This window comes from Polistes canadensis, unplaced genomic scaffold, assembly GCF_001313835.1.
Source record: "Polistes canadensis isolate GaletaPanama2010 unplaced genomic scaffold, ASM131383v1 scaffold_225, whole genome shotgun sequence".
NCBI classification, from domain to species: domain Eukaryota; kingdom Metazoa; phylum Arthropoda; class Insecta; order Hymenoptera; family Vespidae; genus Polistes; species Polistes canadensis.
Genome location: NW_014569772.1, coordinates 46427 through 60336, shown reverse-complemented (window position 1 = coordinate 60336; position 13910 = coordinate 46427). Strand labels below are relative to the sequence as shown.

Genomic DNA, 13910 nt, shown 5'->3' with positions numbered 1-13910 from the left:
TATTAATTATATTATTTATAATATTTATATTATTTATAATATTTATATTATTTATAATATTTATATTATTTATAATATTTATATTATTTGCAAAAAGATCACAAAAATAACTCGTGGCCTATTTGTAAATGAAAAGAAAAATAATTAAATGATGAAAAATGATTTAACGATAATAAATCGCGAATGAATTTGAATTCCTACGTTGGAATGCAGATGAAGTTTAACGATAAGGTTTGCTTGAGAGAAAAGATGAAAGAGTGTGTATTAAAATAAAGAATTTTATTTTAGAGAAGAACGACTGGTGATCAACCGCAAGAAGTCGAATGGCCGGTAACTGGGAAAGAAACAACTGACGGAATAGTTCAAAAGGAACTTAACGAAACTGTTGTCAGGAGTCGTGAGGAGATTGAAGAAAGACTTGAAACTGAGGATCGTCAACAACTTGGAGATATCTCCGACGAGGTATTATAAAACCTGACAGATTGTATATTATCAATTTTATTTGTTCTTTTTTTTTTTACAAAATTTTAGGAATATGAATACCAGCAATTGTCGTATTTGCTCATAGTTTAACTGTAAAGGGTTTCACAATTGCAATTGACACACCCACATTCTCAATTTCACGTGTCAGAGATTATTAACACATTCATATTCTCAATTCCACTTATTTTCTTAAAGAGTTGCAGTTATATTGATGCAATGAAAATCAACAATATTGTTGTATTCAGTCATAGTTTGCTGTAAAAGGTTCACAATTACAATTGACACACTTATATTATCAATTCCATTTGTTTTCTTAAAGAATTGTAGCAATATGAATACAAGTAATTTTTGTATTTGTTCATAGTTTGCTATAAAAGATTCACAATTGCAATTGACACACTCATATTTTCAATTCCACCTGTTTTCTTAAAAGAGTTGTAGCAATATTGATACAATGAAACCTTGCAATTGTTGTATTTGTTAATAGTTTGCTGTAAAGAGTTTGACAATTGCAATTGACATACCTATCAAGCTGATACAAACAATATAACAATCTTTATAATTATTAAAACTTTTGCTTTTAAATTAACACACTGATATTCTGTATTCCCACCCATCCTATTAACTAATAATAATAACAGTAATCCTCATATTTCTTAGAATATTGTTTAAAGGGCTAAGTAAGTAAAGGTCGAGAATTGCATTGTTTTATTTGTTTTATTCCCCCCCAATGAATTCATTCGCTTTGCTTGCTTTCACAACATCTTCCTCATGAATGCCTTCGTAACGATTCCCCCTTTTCTCTTTCATTGCTCACGATCAGCAATGCAATAGAAAATGGTACACACTTTCCAATAATATTGAAAGTAATATCTTGCCTATGAATGATCAATCAAATCAAATAACAATAGGACAATAATAAACAATCAAATCACATTTTGATATTGTAACATCAATTAAAATGTTCATCATTGAACGTTGATTATTAAAATGAAACTATTTCTAGGTGTATATATATATATATATATAGAAGAATGAATTGCAAAAATTCTAATAAGAAAATAAAAAAAGATAATTTTAGGAAAGATCCTAATCGTTTATTATAACACACTTCACACAAACCTAATCTTAAACATAAATTATTCACCAAGTTAGAATTAACTGCAAATTAAATATGAAGTTTGAGATATGTTAATTATGATAAGAATTCAATCTGTATAATTATCCTAATTAATAAATGCAATAAATGGGTTTGAAGTGTTTAAAACAAAAGGTACAAGTGTGGTGATTAGAAAGAAAGATTGGAAATACCGATAATTGTTGGTGTTCGGTTACGAAATATAGAAGATTGGTATATAATACAAATTATTTTGCACACATATAATTGTTTATAAAGAAATGATAATTAATCATTATGAAAATTTTAAAAAGTATATGAAAAATGCATAGAAAGAGAGAGAGAGAGAGCAAAAATATGAAAGAATTATCAACGTTGATGTTGTTAATTATTTTGGTTGTATAGTTTGTAATAGTTATGTTATTATTACTAATAAGTATTGTGATATTATTATCTTAATAGTTGTAGTAATATTATTCTTGATAAATAGTAGATCACACAATATTTATATGGTATTATTATTATTATTATTAATAATAATTTTGATTGTATAATCTGTAATAATTATTAATACATTTTGTGATATTATTCTCAATAGAGTTGTAGTAATATTATTCTTGATAATAGTAGATCACACAATCAAAATGATATTATTATTAATAATATTTTTTATTGTATAGTTATATATTATATTACCAAAACAACTATATTGTGATATTATTCTTAATAATCAATATTAAACTACACAATCAATAGTATTATTATTAATAATAATTTGGATTATATATAATCTGATTATTATCAACAACTATTGTGATATTATTCTTGATTAATAGTATTACCACAATTACCAATAATAATTAGGATTCTATATTTGACGATATCAAATAGTAGTATTGTTATTTATAATTATTATGATGATAGTAATAGTAGTAGTAGTTGTTAGTGATATTTGTGGTAATGTGTTAGTGTTGTTGTACGGAGAAGGGGGAAAAGAAAGAAAAACGCTATTCCTCTCTCTTTCTCTCTATCTCATGGTATAGAAGTAAGTAAGTAAGTAGATGTCGATGATCTCTCTCGATTTTTGCTCTCCCTTCACCCAATAGTAACTAAGGAAGAAGGAGTACGAACGAGATGCCACGACCGCAGTCGCAGCAGCTGTTTCGTCGCGGTTCGTTCGTCTGTCATAAATGGGCGCTTCATCTAAACAGATATTTTCTTCTTCATCTTCATCTTCACCTTCATCTTCATCTTCATCTTCATCTTCACCTTCAACTTCTTCTTCTTCTTATTTATTTTTTTCTCATAAATTTTCTTCACCGTCAAATCATATAAACTATTTCGCGTTTGTTAATTTATACAAAATTTGGTTTCCCTTTGAATTTATTGCCACAACTGTGTAAAATGTGATCATTCTATTTCTATTTCTATTTCTATTTCTATCTCGCTCACTTTCTCTCTTTCTCTCTCTTTCTAAAGAAGGATAATAAACGCATCGTCATCGTTTTCACGTTGTTGAGGAGGAGGTGATTCGCAGTCGTTCGTCAAGGTCAACTTACGTGCGAAGGTCGGGAATCGTTACTGTTGCACACACACACAACTCTCTCTTTCTATCACTCGCGTTTAATTTCCCCTCCCTTTTTTTTCCCTCCCCCCCTATATTTTCTCTTTCATTATTTCTATTGGTAATTTTATTTAAAGAAATAATACTCGAGGGCGGGAGGTGGGGGGTTTGACCGGTGATTTCAACGAGTGGTTGGTTTGTCGTCACTCCATAACCCGGCATTGAAATCTCCGTGTTTTAAATCGTTTAAATCCTTTGAACTAAAAAAGAAAAATAAAAAGAAAGAAAGAATGATACAACAGAAAAAATAATAAGATATAAAATTGCAACACTTGTGGGGGAAAAAAATAAAACAAATAATTGTATTAACATTATTTTTCTTTTTTTTTTTTTTTACTCGTACGCGTGTGTGAATTTTATTTGAAACACACCCCCAACAGGCATACCAAAAAGCTGTTCAAAGTAATCGTGGCGATCTGAGAATAGCATTGGCCGAATCGACGAAACAAATTGCACCACAGACGGGACCAAGGATATTGCAGCATATCACCAGGTCGAACAAGGTCATCGACACTGAGAAGACCCTGGAAAAACAGGAACTCAAATCCGACGGGCTAATTGTTACGGAGAAAAAGAAAACTGTCGAGCACGAGGAGGTAAACAATAAGAACAAAATTTATTAATCCCTAAAACCCCCTTCACCCACCCCCTGCTCCTCCTCCTCCTCTTCCTGTCCACTAAAAAAAAAAAAGGAAAAAGTAATAAAACGAAATAGAAATCGTGTATATTTCAATAAGTAATCCAAAATCCTGACGATCGTTCTACCGTGAAATGTGACTACTTATCTTTTTCTTTTTTTTTTTGTTACTTTGTGTTTTTATAATATTGCAGGTAACCCTATCCTATTAAACACGGTAGATAATTTCCTAGAAAATGCAGTGTTTTATATGAAACCTAAATTATTATTATTATATTATTATTATTATTATTATTATTCTTGATGGGACACACAAAAATCATGTTATCCAGTATTGTAGAAATTTGTTGTCGCAATTTTATTATTGTTAATTAGAACGAAACCATTGTTGTTATTGTTGTTGGAGGGTTTACCCCCTGCTCCCGTACCCCCTTTTCCTATTGCAATTTATGAATAACTTTATAGGATGGCATGTTGTAAAAAAAAGTTACTTTTTAAATTTGTATTTCTTATTGTTTTATTTTGTTTTTTTTTCGTACAAGATCAAAGACGACGAAGTACCGGACGATAATTGTAGCATCAACGACAACGACGAGGACATCATTTCGGAAATTAAAAAGGAAGGTACTCATAGGTTTATCAAAAAACGTGAGGAAGACGTTGTCGATTACGTCTCGGGTGGTGAAAAAATCGGACGTGAAATGCGTTACGTCGCTGAAACAACGGAAGGCGAACGAATCGGGGATTGGTCGTCGTCGTCACCCCCACCCCCACCACCAACACAATCAACCAATATGAGAACTACTAGGATTCATAAACATGCTGGTAAATAATTTCAATTAAATTGAATATTATATTCTATAGTTTTGTAACATGTTTTCGTGTATTATTATTGTTAATTGTTGAATTAACGTTTTCACTTATATGGGCATTTGTTATAAAATAATTTTAATTAGAATACATTTTTTGTTTTTTGGCTTTAGTTATATTATGTGTATAGTTTTTGTTTTAATAATTATAATCTTCGTATTGTTTTTTAATCATTGGAAGAACATAACGTCAGAAATGTGAACGTGAAGTACACCTAAGATTGGGATAACACAATACAAATGAATTATTAATTATTTTATTTTATTATATATACGATAAATTATTAAAAAAAGAAAATTCTAAATAATTCGTATTATCTTAAATTGAACCCCCCTGAGATAAAAAAATTATTCGTTAATAATATATTTAATCGAATAAAAATTAAATCTAAATGTATTAATTAATATTTCAGGTTTTCCAGGTGATTGTACGCAAACGGCAAGGAAAGATGCATTAACGAAGAAACCATTGGATTTGGAAGAGGAAGACGAGGCAAGGAAATTCGAGACATCGAAATGGTTAGAAAGTCACTTTGGTAGCGAGTCTCGTTCATCTCACGGTTCCATAGACGCTGATGATGGTCCTTTCATACCTAACACTAATACCAGTTACATACACGTCACGATGAAATCCTGCAATCCTGCAAGAGAAAGGGATTATCAGAACGTAAATTCTAATCGGCATCAACAGCAACAACAACAACAACAACATTCAGCTACCACAGGTCGTGATTCAAATTCACCGTCTGGATATTTTCATGGTATCAGTGAATGGTCGGAAAGATACCAAGGCAAAGGTACCTAATTATAATAAATATTATATAATTCAATCATTCTTTATTAATATATTACGAGTATTTTCAGATTTATTAGATAGATGACGGATATATACGGCACGCGTATACGCAAATTATTAGACTGATGCCGGTTATATCCGTCACTCGTATTCGAAAAGATTAACATGAATAATGATGAAAATATTTAATTTGAATGTTTAGATAAGGAAGACAATCACGGTAGAACGAGTTCACCGTCATCGCAACATTTGGAAACGTCCCGAATTAATGGACACTCACGGGAACATTCGAAAAATCAATTGGAGTCTACTTACTCGCGTACTTACGAGTCTATTAGACGACGGGAACATCAGGAAACTGTTCAAGATGATAAACAACGTACTACACCGTCACCACCGGCACGTAGAAAACCCAAGGAACAGGTAAGACATTTGATCGGATATTATTTCTACATAAAATCCAATGAATTATTAAATAATCATCGATAATTAACGATCAAAATCATAGTTACATTCGAGAATAGTCAAGAAAACAATTACGAACGAGTCACCGTCTGCTAGAACATCCAGTCCAGTTCACGTGGTACAAAGAACGTGGGAAAGTAGAACAAAGGATGTTCAAGAACAGACAATTGAACGTGATGCTCGTAAAAAATCAAGCCCAAGGTCCCGTTCGGGATCACCGAAACAAGTTAGGATCCTTCGGGAGGATAAGAAAATGATCGATAATTCAACAAATCCGTCACCACGACCATCTAAAAGTATAATCACGATATATATATTATTATTATAAAGAGATAGAAAACATGTATATTATAATATTATATATTTCACATATATTGGATTATTCTCTAATTATAATTTGTTTTCATTTGTAAAGGTAACAATAATCAATCGAAGTACAAGATAGGTGAATCCTTTCGAAAACTCGTTGGCAAATTACGTTCGGCTAGTACAGAAAGGAAGAACAAAAAATTAGGCAATTCTGTATCGCAAGTAACGCAAACTGATGACGACGGATCTACATACATGCAGTACAACGTAATCGATAAGAATATTCCATTGTTCAACGATCGTGAGATTGAAAATCATCGTATACCGGAGAGACCCCCAAGATCACCGAGAAATAATACAACCGTGGTGACCAAAGTAATATCGAGTAAACAACCAATTCGTACGATTGAACGTACGATCAATCGCGAAGATCAGATTCCTAAAAATGAGACAACTACAATACCACCACCTGTTCAAAGGTATTACCTAGGTGAGGATCCATTCGGGGGTAGCATTTATGGTCGTGAAAGAGGTTACAAAGATGCCAAACGTCCAACGAGAACTCGTCTTTTTACCAAAACAGGAACCCCCATCGATAATACTGAATACAGGTAATTCTATAATCTGTTTAAATAAATCGCCATGGGTTTATGTTACGCAAAAATTGTCTATCGGCAATAAGCAACAACAACAACAACAACAACAACAACAAGAACAACAACAACAACAAAATAAAAATTACACACACCTAGGGGAGCGGATGATGATCAGAATAAATAACTTAAGATAATAAAACATAGAACACAGCAACCGAGAGAGCTTTTTGCTTATATTGTATCGTCTAGCTGCGATTTTAATTATAGGGGTATATTAGGTGAAGGATGCATGAAAGATTAAATTAAAATCAAACAAAAAAATAAACAATAGCAGCAGCAGCAGTATCAGCAGCAGCATGTGTGCATCGGATATTTATTCTGTATAAATTTTTGATCAATCATATCCTGCGGTTATTTTATCTGTCGCTTAATTATTATTGTCAAAATTTTTGTTATATAATTCATCATGAAAAATATGTATTATTCGGATTTTGTTATTACTTTCTTTTTTCTATTTTGTTTGTTCTTTTGTCGAACGCGAATTACGTCTCCGTCCAACGTCAATTGGTGGACACTTCAGTGTCGTGACCAACTCACTCGGCAGGTTTAGCAAATCAACCAGTCGATTGACTAACTCGTATGAGACGGATGATCAATTCAGGAATGTCCAAACCTTACCAAGGAACATGAGGTCTGAGGGTAATGCAAATAATCAACATAACTCGTCGTCCTCGTCGTCAAGACAACAATTTCTTCAAAAGGCTGCTACTACTACTCCTACTACTACTACAAATAATTCATCTGGGATAATAACACCATCCAGACAATATGGCAGCATGATTAATATATCCATTAAAAATGCTGTAACATCATCTAAATCATCTCATCAAACAACATTACCAACTACAGCTCAATCTACGCCACCTGCCAAACCTGAAAGAACGTACAAGTCGAATTTAGCACGTAGCAAAAGTTTTAACATAGAAGCTGATAAAAATGTGATGATTGATAAGCCTAATATTAATTTACCTTACAAATCGAGTCTCCAATTGAATCGTTTGGACGAGACACCACCGTTAAAAAGTCCTGGAATTCTTGCTAGTATCAGTCGTAGTAACAGGGATTTGTTTAAGGATGGTAGAAGAGAATAGTAAATGTTAATTGTTTAATTATTACTTTTGTTTTTCTTTTTACAATACGTATATATATATTCGTAATATTTGTCCAACCCGTTGTGTTTTATTTCTTTATATATTTATTTTTGTTTTTTACACTTTTCTACGGTTTTTTTTTTTATTAATTTAAAAGACAAATTTGTTTGCAAAGCGTTCCAAATATCCTTTCTTTTTTTTTAACGTGACTTTTCTTTCCTTTTTTTCTTTCCCTCATCAAACATATGCAATTGTGCTAGGGGTTTTCTTTTTTTTTCTTTTTTAAATAAAATTTATTCTATCGAAGATATATCGTAGTACAAATATAATCTTCATTAACAAGCGGTTCGACATAGAGATCTATTTTTGTGTGTGTGTAGACAAAATATGTTAATAGAATGTTTAAGAAAAAAAAACAAACGAAAACGAATTTAAAATGATTATAATAAATATGTTTATTAGGATATATAAAACAAAAAATTAATGGCAAATATATCTCTCTCTCTATATATATATAATAGATATATGTGTGTGTGTATATATCTAAAACAAATGAGATTGAAAATTTGTTTGGTTCAATGATTATTACATTTTATCGCATTGTGATTTGAAATTATTGAACTTTTACTCTGGGCTTTTTGTTAATTTCTGTTAAAAGTCGTAACTTTTTCAAACCAAGTATTAAGATAAAGGCGTTGGTGATGTAAATGCTTATGCAAATTATACAAATACTTCGTAATAAATATAAAATGTATGCTAGATAAACGGAACAGATGTTTGATAAAATTCCTATAAATACAATCGTGATCACGCTGGAATGTTCGTTTATCATACCTGAAATTCAAAAATATATATGTATATACATATATATACATATATTCATTATATTTTGGTAGATTTAAAATGTAAAAAGAAATTGAAATGTTTCAAGAACAATTTACGTACTCAATCCTCCTATTAAAAGATAAAATCCCAAACCGTACAAACTGTTTGGAAAATAAAATGGAGAATTATTTGATATTAATCCTAATCCTTTGCCATATCTGAAATTACATATTTATAATTAATTAATTATATATATATATTCGTTATTAAATAATTTTTTTTTATTTTAATAATGTTATATATATATATAGATAATAATATTATTTATATTATAATTCACATTAATATAATATAAGGTATATTAGAACAAAAAAATAATGTTATAAAATTACCGAAAGTCGATAATTATATATTCTTGTAAAAATATTTATAATAATAACAATACGAGATGAGAATAATCAAAAATTTGTATCATCTTTTTACCGCAGAACAGAAAGATGGCATGAAATCATAACAGCAGAAACAAATGAATTAGTACTATCAATTGCACATTAATTGTACATTTAAAATCTATAATTACACACTTTATCAATTAATTATTTAATTAGTTATTAAAAATTGAAAATAAAAATGGATTAAATTTAGCATCTTTTTAATTATCAATAACTTGTAAAATAATTAATAATTAAGGTAAACAATTATGGATCAACAATGAGATGTTATTAAGCTATAAGTTGTACATAATAGTTTTTTACTGCCGTAGGTTTTCTATGGTGTCTTAATTTTATAGTAAGTTACCCTCAGATGTCGGTCGGTAAGATAAAGGTAGAGCACTACACTTACCGATATCGGCTTAGTAATGTTACTAGAATTTAAATATATTTTAAACTTTCTTATTTCCTAGTAACTATTTTTAATTAGTAGTGTACAGAAAGTGATTGTATAATTAAAACAAACAACAATTAGAAATCTAATATAGATATTTTGTTTTAATTATTAACTAAAGGAGTTTACTCGTTAAGAACTATTGTCTTAGAACTGGCGCAGGAAAAAAACTTACTAGATTAAAAAATAAACCTATATCACATTGGAGCTGGAAAGACTGGAGAAAAACGGACAAACAAAAAGTCAGCAATTGATTGAAAACAAAAAACAATAGAAAACTTCATTGCTTTGCTTAGAAATAGAAAAAAACGTTTTCTTTTTATTTTCAATTATTAATAACTAATTAAATAATTAATTGATAAAGTGTGCAATTATAGATGTTAAATGTACAATTAATGTACAATTAAGAGTACTCATTCATTTATTTTTGCTTTTAAGGTTCTACACCAGCATTCTTACGGTATTGTATTTTTATAATAAATAAATTAAGAAAACAATCGAATAAAAGTATAATTTATCATACGATTATCTAACATATTGAACCAATTTATACCACAATCGATAAAGTCACTCTCTTCTATGAAACATTACATAACCTCAATCAAGAAAAAAAATTTAAATAAATAACAATGAGTTACTTATCTTCCTACATATATAAAATATACAATGAACAAAAGAAGAATAAGAAAACGCACAACAATCTTAATTAAAAAAAAAGAAAAACAAAGAAAAGAATTTAAAAGTATTTAAATGTCGATGAAATCTAAGGAAAATTGTGTGCGTTTTCAAAGTCACATTAAAAAAAAAAAAGAAGGAGAAGATAATATTTAATGATAACCGACTTACCGAGACGTTAATATACTACTGCAACTCATATATTCATTAATATCGCACAAAGGTTTATAAGATTGATCACGTTCTTTCGTAGTTTCTACGATAAATGCATAATATGACAAAATCGTGCCAATTATGCAAGAAAAAATCAATCCGGTTGAAACTTTTCTCAATGATTCTGGCGTAGTAGACATTGTTATTGTAATAATAACAAAACAACTAAAGGCAAATTCTTAATCGGATTAAATATAATATTACAATGTTAATCTTTTATAACGCGTACATATACACACACACTCACGCACGCACGCATATACATACAATCGTATAATTAAAAAAATATAAATTATAACGATTAACCGATATGAAATATTTGAATAGCGAATAAGAAAATAATTCAACAGACGATGTTTCCTTGAGAACGTCTCTAAATGTTATGAGAACCCTGTAAATTGTTCTTACGACGTTATAATCACAATAGATGATTCATATGCGTTGAAGAAGAGGGGTTTTCGGTATCGATTTACGTCAATTTCCATTAACTTTGCATATGCACTTGATCCAAACAAGTTGTTTATCGAACCCTAGATTATCTGAACGAGAAAAGAAAAGAAAAAATAATTCTAAATTAAAATTTCATTTGCAAAGCACACATACACAGAGACACAAACAGCAGACACCGATTATTATACTTTATCATTTTCATTTAATTTATGATAATTCGCGTATATTACTATTGAGGTATATTATAACACCTTACGAAATGATTTATTATTTACTTATAATTTTGTACATTATTTATTATTTCATTTTTTGGATGGTCTTATGTTAAACTAATAGGATTACTAATCATGGAGAAATATACTTATATATAAGTATTTTTCATTTGCGATTATAATGCATAAATACTTGGTGTTTGATATTACAAGAGAGAGAGAGAGAAAGAAAGAGAAAGAGAGAGAGAGAGAGAGAGAGAGAGAGAGAGAGAGAGAGAGAGAGAGACTTATCACCTAGTAATCCTTACTTCTATATCATCCTAATAAAAATAACAATAATTACTAAAATTAATAGGTATTTTTGTATTACATCAAATCTTAATAGACCGCTTTTCGAAATCAGAAAAATACCATACTTTGTATTATTCTAATGCTTACCAGTTATTCAAAGATTTATTATTTTTTGTTCATTTTATATAATTTTCCATAGACAACGTAGCAGCAGCAACAATTGATACAAAAAAGAAAAGAAAAGAAAAAAAAAAACAAAAAAAGGAAAAACAAAGAAAAGAGCCCGAGACAATAAATGAATTTTGGAGCAATTGACTCTTTCTGAAGATGTAAAATTTGTTAATATAATTTATATATTATATCACTATATATATTGAATCTTCTTTTTCCACTTTTTCTTTTTACTTATAAAAAAATATTTATCGAATCAGTTAACTAAAAATAATGTTGCTAAAGATGAATTAGATGTTGTTATTATATATTAACACGGTTATTATTCGTGTTAAGTATAATGTTGATTTATTTCTTATTCTTGCGGTGCCATTGCTCGTGCTTGTGCTCGTACTCGTTTCTCATATTCCAAGCGATTTTGACTGGAACGATTAAAGAAATGAAATTAAATGGTTATTCGTATAATACACAGAGATCGATAACATATACTTATTATTATTTCATTTGATTGCGTACCAATAAATAGTGTACGCTTCTGCTTGGGCTGGATCTTTGACATTTGGTTCGTTGAGTAAATCTTGGATGCCTAAAAGTATTTGTTTAATTGTTATTGCAGGTCGCCAGTCTTTTTCTTCGTCTAGTAATGATAGGCAAACTGTTCCCGATGGATAAACATTTGGATGGAACAATGGCGGTTCAAATTTGCATTTTGGTGGACTGGAAGGATAATCATCTTTAAAGATCATACGTAACTTGTATAAACCACCTTCCCAAGGTGTCTGAAAAAATTCACACACAAACACAAGAAGTATATATATATATATATATATATATATATATAAATTGAAATTATAAGATTTAAATTTATATTAATTAAATATCATAAAACGTTTACAGATTTTTTTCCTGGAATTGCACATTCCCAACTCATCAAGTTAAGGGTACCATCTGGATTTTTGGTCGGCCTTGCCACAAAACCCTTAAACGATAACATCAATTATATTCATTATTTTATCTATGTGAAAATACTTTGATATATGATATTTACATATTTGGGATGGGGGGAACACAACATTTAAATCATTGTTATTAAGTTATTCATTTATATAATGCATATAAACAATTATTTGTTTTTGCACATATGATAAGTAAGGATGTAATTAGGAAAAGAAAAAAAGGGCGCCTAATTTGTTAATACTTTCTAAAGACACAATTTATGAAATGATTGTTTAATTGAATTATTCCTACAAATATATGTGACAAATCAAAATCATTTCTTTTAACTCATTGCATTGAATATATAATGAAAATACATACAAACGGATGATCTTTTCTCCATGCTTTACGTTCCTCGGCGAGTCTTGCAATTGCAATGCCAGACATTTTTCTATAACAAAGTCGGCACTTTATATTATAATTATGAAATAGAAGATGGTGAGAAAAAAAAAAAGAGATGAAAAAAAGGTTAAAAAACTTTTAACAAGCGGTAAACGTGTACGAAGTTCCTGTGATCACGGTAACGATTACGAATATTTTTTTACTTTAAATCACATACACCAATTTTTGCGTTGAATTCTCAGTAATACCATCGAATTGTACTGTATTACAAAGACAACTAAACGTGTTCCTAAAAACTATGATCTTAAACCCCTATTTTGGATTCACGTTAAATGATTGGTTTATATCATTCATTTTGTTGTAAACACTTTTGACGAATCGCGTTATTTTCATGTAAATAATATAAGATATCAAGTTTTGGACAAATTCCTAGGTCAATGACCACTCAAATGCTATTATCAATTTGTCCAGTACGTTCATTGGTTTTTTACAATAATACTATTCGATAAGTAAACTTAATAAGTCGTTTTTATGAAAATTATTTTTCATAATAGAATTAATTGTATCGTTTCGATGTATAAAATATAATGAATTTTAAATGATAAACTATATTAATTAGAAAAAGTTATCAATCATTCATATTACCTTCCGTCGGTAATAAAGTTTCAAATTTCTTGGACAAGTTTTAACAGAAATGACCAATAAGAGATTATTTTAACAAATTATGAATAAACTATAAATGTATTATTGTTAGTGAAATAATTTTTCTATAAAAAAAATATATATATATATATATATATATA

The 13910-nt window shown here is 29.3% G+C and overlaps 3 protein-coding genes across 3 annotated transcripts; 1 reads left to right on the top strand and 2 right to left on the bottom strand.

The window, feature by feature from the left end:
• The first annotated feature begins 213 nt into the window (after nucleotides 1-213).
• On the top strand, nucleotides 214-8808 carry LOC106790221. Its single transcript, XM_014754973.1, has 9 exons — nucleotides 214-231; nucleotides 289-462; nucleotides 3605-3820; nucleotides 4404-4686; nucleotides 5144-5527; nucleotides 5729-5949; nucleotides 6035-6287; nucleotides 6407-6911; nucleotides 7477-8808. The coding sequence occupies exons 1-9, from the start codon at nucleotides 214-216 to the stop codon at nucleotides 8045-8047; spliced, it is 2625 nt and encodes an 874-aa protein (XP_014610459.1). The 3' UTR covers nucleotides 8048-8808.
• LOC106790230 (vitamin K epoxide reductase complex subunit 1-like protein 1) lies at nucleotides 8483-11209 on the bottom strand. Its single transcript, XM_014754992.1, has 3 exons — nucleotides 10604-11209; nucleotides 8993-9090; nucleotides 8483-8881 (listed from the first exon to the last, which is right to left on the bottom strand). The coding sequence occupies exons 1-3, from the start codon at nucleotides 10783-10785 to the stop codon at nucleotides 8661-8663; spliced, it is 501 nt and encodes a 166-aa protein (XP_014610478.1). The 5' UTR covers nucleotides 10786-11209; the 3' UTR covers nucleotides 8483-8660.
• Nucleotides 11210-11933: 724 nt separating this feature from the next.
• LOC106790231 (SUMO-conjugating enzyme UBC9-B) lies at nucleotides 11934-13416 on the bottom strand. The gene is made up of 5 exons (XM_014754993.1): nucleotides 13325-13416; nucleotides 13087-13156; nucleotides 12665-12748; nucleotides 12286-12548; nucleotides 11934-12191 (listed from the first exon to the last, which is right to left on the bottom strand). Exons 2-5 carry the CDS (start codon nucleotides 13150-13152, stop codon nucleotides 12125-12127), a joined length of 480 nt encoding a protein of 159 aa, XP_014610479.1. The 5' UTR covers nucleotides 13153-13156; nucleotides 13325-13416; the 3' UTR covers nucleotides 11934-12124.
• Nucleotides 13417-13910: the final 494 nt, after the last annotated feature.